Raw genomic sequence first — 7,197 nt, 5'->3', positions numbered from 1 at the left:
AACGCTTACATTATATAGCCGTTAGCCAGCGCTAGCGTATCGTCTGCAAACTTCATCAGTAGTGCACGTATACATTATAGCCGTAGCGCTAGCGATATACGTCAAACTCCATCAGTAGTGAACGTATATATTATATATAGCTGTAGTGCTATCTACAAACTTCATCAGTAGTGAACGTATATATTATATATAGCTGTAGTGCTATCTACAAACTCCATCAGTAGTGAACGTATAAATTATATGTGTGAATAGTGTATGTGAATAGTGAATGTGTGAATAGTGTTGGATACGTCTGCAAACTTCATCAGTAGTGTATATATATCCTCTTATACTAAAGCGGCGCAGCCGTTTTTGCTGTCTGTCCTGTCTGTCTGTCTGTCTGTCTGTCTATCTTCTCCCCCCACGTTAAGAGTTCACCCCAAACACCATATATATTCTTAATCAGCATTACATGCGTATTAAGTACTTACGGATGGCTGATGCGGACCATTTTATGCACCAAAACAAATAAAAACAATACAAAAAATACGAAGCAAATGTTCATAATTTTAATAAAGTCCGTCGGCGGTGGCGCCTTATATACCCACCTACATGCCTTCGCCGCAATTTTCGCCAGTGTTAGTTTTGATAAGCTGTGTTGTCAAATTACAGCAACAAATAACAATAACTGAATTAATTAGCTGCGAAGCGAAGACACCCTCTCATATCAGGTATTAAAAATCGATAAAGCTTAACAGCAATCTAAATGGATACCATCTCCTTGGTTTATTTAACATAAAGCGATGCACTGTCTACCCCGCGAACACCACAGATACAGTATACATGATTTGCTGTATCTCCTCCCCCCAAGCGGCACAAGTTTTTATGGGTACATAATAAAACTGGAATACGTCTCCAACAGCTCATCTCAACCGTCTCTCTGGACCACTTCGCGTAAAACTGCAATAGTTCTGAATGAAAAATGTGCTGTGCTCTTTTAACCAGTTCATCTCGGCGGACACGAAAAACAACTGCCAATAGTTCTGAATAAAAACTGTGCCTTTTAACAGCTCTCTCGGGACACCGTTTAAACAAAAAAAAACGTACAAAAAAAAAAAAAAAAACACACACAAAAAAACAACAACCCCTGCAATTAGTTACTGAATAAAACTGAGTCTTCTTAAAAAACGAGTGTCTCATGATCACGCGCTGCTTGTCATCCCTCACTGTGTTCGGTACTTCTGCTTCCCTGCACTAGCGCGGCCAGGCGCCTGCCGCCGGTGTCAGTAGCTCCTTAGATACGAGGCCTTATCTTTGAGGCTGCGCAGACGCCGGCAATAGCACGTGGCTTACCCGGGCTTCATTAGCCGGATCATTCCGGCCAAGGAGAGTGGTCGGTCCGAACGCCATCGAAGTTCAGTCTCTGGTGGCGCTAGGGTGTCATGGGAACACAGTACAGGCCGTAGGAGCCACGGTGCTGTGACTGTTTGGACGAGCGCGGTCCTGGATGCCCAAACGCCGTGATGGTGATGGATGTGATTCTCGGTCATCTCGTGGTTGTCGTTGCTTGGCCAAGTGAGTGGGGTGATCGCAAGATCACTTCCTGCGTGTTGCTGGCGCAACTAGGGCTGGCATTCTACTGCTGCTGCCCCCGCTTGGGAAGTTCAGTTCTGTGAAATGGCCTGTGAACTTGCGAGCGCATGTTTGTGCGGTTCCGGCATAGTGACCTCTGACGCCGCACGTTCGACAACGGATAGCTACTGGCGTCGGCTACTGCCGTACCTTCTATGACCGTCCCGCCGGCGCTTCCAATCTTTCATTAGGTGTTGGTTGCCCAACCAAATTCTGCGAGGTTAGACGATGATCTCCCACCTGCAGTGCTGGTAACCGGCTGAGTGTGTTCATTCCCACCGCCCGTTCATCGCTCCCTGGAGTGCCGTCGAGCAGTGCCATCTCTCGATGGGACATCAGCAATCTGTCCATGTTTTCGTGAGGCGGCAATAATCATGCCCAGCGGATTAGGGATGCATCACGGATGGCCGTCGCGCCGCAATAAAGATCAGTGCCGGAAAGAGGACTTCGGTCTCTGGCGTCGAACAGAGTTCCTGTACATCCAGTAATGCCTCTCTGGAAACTTGTCGACATCGAGGACCCTAGCTGCGGTAATGTTATCATGAGCACTTGCGTTTCACCGATTTTCGCACAGCCAGTTCAGCCCTGCCAGTTAGGCATGTGGGTTATGCAACGGATGCAGACCCGTGTGTCTAACCCCCCATAGCCTTCAGAATTCCTGGATGTCTTTTCCTGGCCCCTTGAACTGTGACCCCCATCAGATGTCAACTCTTCGAGGGATGCCGAAATGATCACAAATGTCTCACGGCAAGTCGCTTAGTACGAAGGCCCTCAGCGACCCGAATCTGAGCCTGCTAGCACCGATGCCGCCAGTTGCAATCACCTGATCCACAATTACTACATAGTCTTTCGCTGTATACGTAAGGCGAGTCACTGCAGATCATCTGAAAGGCCGGTAGTCTGGCGGTGTTATGTCGCGCAAGGCGGGTCTGCATCGGCGCTTGGACTTCGGCCGTCTGATGCAGTGTGCGCCCACACTGGCCCTCACTCTAGCAATCTGTCAACGCTGATATCGGCCCCAATACACGAGTCCAGTGGCCCGTAGCACGCATTCGCGCTGACCCTTGGTGGCAGCGTGGCCGAGTTGCGCTTGATATTTCGTGTGCGAAGCGCGCAGCGGCGCGATTACAATGTCGCTGGCCCCATCGAGTATCACACCTCAACAACACACATCGAGCTGGCTGCCGTAGCCGGTGCATAAGACGCAGGTCTGTGGGCAAAGCCTCTCTGCCAGATCAGTGGAAATCCCAGACTCCAAGCGAGGTGCCGATGACGGTTGAACAAATGTCTCGTGTCTGATGCCTGTGGCCTCACGGACCATGTCCACGTAACGACTGTGATAGCAGCATTCAGACTGGGGTCCGCTGGGCGGCGACTGTGCGCACATGTCATCATCCATATCAGTATTCCTCTGCTATGCTGACACAAGGTTGGCCAGGGCTGTCGTGACGCGGACACAGTCATGTTGGCAAAGATAACGTATAAATTTTATGTGTGGATAGCGTTGCGGTTTTCGTTGCGTCTACCGAGCTGCTGTGTCGTCATGTCTGCGCTGACGTTTCTGTTAGCATTGATGTTTTGATGAAGTGATTCTCGTGACTTTACTCGTGATAATATCACGCGTGATATTTACCGATTTAATTCGCTGTGATTATTTGATAGCCTCGCGTGTAGGTCGTGTGATTCGTGTACACTCGTGACGTCACCGGCATCGTGGGGTCAGGCGCACGACATCACTGGCACCAGGGGCTCAGGCGGACGGTGTGTGTACGTGTGACATCACCGGAACCAGATTATATATATGCGCCCAAATACGCCACAGTTACAGCACCGAGCCAGTAGAAGGCAACACAGAAGAGTATGTCACTGTACCGTTAAAGTGGAAACCAGTGACATCTAACGTTCTTTAATAGTGTGTCACGTCGGTTATTGCAACAACCGCCCCTGACCCAATTTAACCAAGACACCAATGTGATCTTCGACACCGAGGGCACAAGAAGAAGAAGACGTCGGTTATGAAGGACACTATAACACCTGCCGCTGGCTGGCGGCTGGCACGCCTATGCCCGTCGTCTGAGATGCGTCTACACGCCTTACTGGTGTGCTGGCGCGTGCTCTCCATTAGCTTGATCATCCTATTCATCGTGCTCTTCGCGTACTGCCTTGTTACGTACGTCACCGGCAACTGAAGCGACAGCAGCGGCAGCAGCAGCAGCAGCAACGCAGTGCTTGTGTAGTTTTGCTGCCTGGTTGTGTGTTGTGCGTGGATTTCTATTCTAGTAGGCTGGTCGAGAATGCTATCAGGCGCTGTGAGGCAGTCATTACATTAGACGATACGCATCACGCGATCTTCGTTATTTCCGGTGTTTTAGTCCAGGGTCCTTGGTTTGTTCATCCCGCTGCGTTCAGCGGCTGGTACCTGGAGCGTTGAGAGCCGCAGACGATGTGACTTGTCAGGAGCGGATCCAGGATTTTTGAAAAGGGGTGTCCAGGAAGAAATAAAGAGCACTTTTTCCTGCTTACTTTTTTTGGTGTTTTAAAAAGCTGCCGAAGGCCACTTAGGGGGGGTTTGGGGGACCTCCCCCAATAATTATCTGAACTAGCAAGTGTTTGGCTAGCTATTATTCTCTAACCAATAGGTTCACTACACAAACATAAACCACACCTGCGCCCGCAAAGCTCTTGTCTGCACGAATTGACATAACATGCTTTCGACGTCGGTCTGACACGCATAGAGCTTTTAACGTTTTTAGCCATTTTCTCTGGACAAAGCACAGTGGTGCGACATGTCTCTGTTTCAGGTAAACGTGTCACGAGCATCATTTGCGATATGCGAGAATATATGGGCTGATACATAACGCGCATTATTCCCAAACGAGCAACATGGCTTTACGATACCTGCCCGTCTACATACTGTTGGCCTCAACCCGTGTGCTGGCGAAGGGTGATCCAAGGAGTTCTATCTCACGCAGAATTCCGTATGCTAGTAACTGCTCCACGGTAATAATGCAGCAACATGGAGTTAAGCATCTCTACGGGACAAATCGGCTGAATGGCGCGCACATAAACGTGGGGTTCACTAGATCGACGATAGATGATTCAATATTTTTATTTTCGACGACGATGTTAGAGGATTTGAGTAACTACCTGAACTTCACGCTGACTCTGCGTACAGACTTCACGCTGCAGGAAGCACTCACGACGTTGGGGAACGGTCAAGTTGATCTGGACATTTCTTTATTGACCCGTACACGCAAACGCACGCAATTAGCGCAGTTCATAACACCAATGTTAAATAGCTACTATGTGGCTATTATTAAAAAACCACAGGAGAAGATGACCATGATCAATTTGCTTGGTCCATTTGACGTCTACATCTGGCTATGTATGATTTCATATCTATTTGTAACGGCATCCATTNCACACACACACACACACACACACACACACACATGGCAAATCGCGCAATAATTATCTGAACTAGCAAGTGTTTGGCTAGCTATTATTCTCTAACCAATAGGTTCACAACACAAACATAAACCACACCAGCGCCCGCAAAGCTCTTGTCTGCACGAATTGACATAACATGCTCTCGACGTCGGCCTGACACGCATAGAGCTTTTAACGTTTTTAGCCATTTTCTCTGGACAAAGCACAGTGGTGCGACATGTCTCTGTTTCAGGTGAACGTGTCACGAGCGTCATCAGCGATATGCGAGAATATAATGGGCTGATACATAACGCGCATTACTCCCAAACTAGCAACATGGCTTTACGATACCTGCTCGTCTACATACTGTTGGCCTCAACCCGTGTGCTGGCGAAGGGTGATCCAAGGAGTTCTATTTCACGCAGAATTCCGTATGCTAGTAACTGCTCCACGGTAATAATGCAGCAACATGGAGTTAAGCGTCTCTACGGGACAAAACAGCTGAATGGCGCGCACATCAACGTGGGGTTCACTAGATGGACGATGGACGATTCAATATTTTTATTTTCGACGACGATGTTAGAGGATTTGAGCAAGTACCTAAACTTCACGCTGACTCTGCGTACAGACTTCACGCTGCAGGAAGCACTCACGGCGTTGGAAAACGGTCAAGTTGATATGGACATTTCTTTATTGACCCGTACACGCAAACGCGCGCAATTAGCGCAGTTCATAACACCAATGATAAATAGCTACTATGTGGCTATTATTAAAAAACCACAGGAGAAGATGACCATGATCAATTTTCTTGGTCCATTTGACGTCTACATCTGGCTATGTATGATTTCATATCTATTTGTAACGGCATCCATTGTGACGGTTATATCGAGATGGTCACCAACGGACAATGAACATAAGGAAAATACCGAATCAACGCACAATCCAGGCTACAATTTGGTCTACATGTCTGGCTCTTTCCTATTCCAAGGCGGAATCAGCTTACCTCGAAAACATTCATCGCGAATACTACTGTCTACGTGGTGGCTCTTTGTTGTTGTCATCTGTGCATTATACAACGGAACACTTGTCAGTTTTCTAGCTGTGCAACCAAAGCTTACCTATCCGTTTAGGACGGTGCGCGAGCTCTCCCTTCATCCCTCGATCATACCGACCACAGTCGAAGGGTGGTCAGTTTTGGAAAAGCTGCAGCGGCAGCCTTCTCATTCTGATCTGGGAAAAATCTGGCAGAAGATGTCCGCGGACAGCCGGGCACTGGCGAACAGCACGGAAGCTTCACTCAATCTCGTTCTCAACGGAGACTATACATTTCTCCACAGCATCATCGGCGCTGATGCTCTTTTTCAAGCGGATTACGCGTTAACGGGAACTTGCAGACTAGCCATTGCTCCTTTGAAAATACACGTCGGCGAAAATGCATGGATCGTGCCGCACAATAGTTCATACGAGCAGGGCATTAGGATAGGTGTACAGCGGTACTCGCAGAGCGGTCTTTTCAAGCGACTGCGCAATCGATTCCTCTCACGCTGGCCTCAGGAATGCACGCATGAAAAGGGAATTAGGGTAGAAGCTCAGCGTCTTGGCATAAACATCATGTCGGGAATTCTACTCGTACTGCCGATAGGATTAGGCCTATCGCTGGTCTGTATTCTTCTAGAGTTCGTCGTAATGAAGTGGAAGGGGACCGTTAAGTGTCGATATCGCGGTTGGCGTAGTAAGCTAGGTGTGTAAAAGATTTCTTACTGCTATTTGGCACGATGCGCTGCGTGAGATTTGTTAAGCACTCAGTGGGAACTGTATATGTTAGTTCGTGTGCTATGTATTATAATTTTAGGATTCGTCTGATTTGTTTAACCATTGAATGCTGGAGATTTATTTGCTAATGCGAGAGTATTCGGGTTGTATCATGAAGGATGATCATTGATGCATACTTTAAAAGTTAAGAGAAGATGACGAAGTGTTGACTATTGAAGTGAAACCCATATTCAAGGTACGCATGCATAGACGTAATAACTTGTTTAGTCGTTGCCATGTAATCTGGGTTTTTTTCTGTAAAGAATATATGAGGTAAAATCATCCATTCCAAAGGCATTGTTGCATGGAAACTCTATACGAAAATATTTGACGGTAAACAGTCAA

General features: G+C 47.7%; 1 protein-coding gene across 1 annotated transcript; it reads left to right on the top strand.

Annotated features, from left to right (window-relative positions):
* Positions 1-5,376: 5,376 nt before the first annotated feature.
* Positions 5,377-6,789, top strand: LOC106807503 (glutamate receptor 2-like). The gene has a single exon (XM_014809844.1). The coding sequence runs from the start codon at positions 5,377-5,379 to the stop codon at positions 6,787-6,789; it is 1,413 nt and encodes a 470-aa protein (XP_014665330.1).
* The last annotated feature ends 408 nt before the right edge of the window (positions 6,790-7,197 follow it).

This window comes from Priapulus caudatus, unplaced genomic scaffold (assembly GCF_000485595.1).
Source record: "Priapulus caudatus unplaced genomic scaffold, Priapulus_caudatus-5.0.1 Scaffold219, whole genome shotgun sequence".
Classification (NCBI taxonomy): Eukaryota; Metazoa; Priapulida; class Priapulimorpha; order Priapulimorphida; family Priapulidae; genus Priapulus; species Priapulus caudatus.
This window is presented reverse-complemented; position numbering and strand designations above follow the sequence as displayed.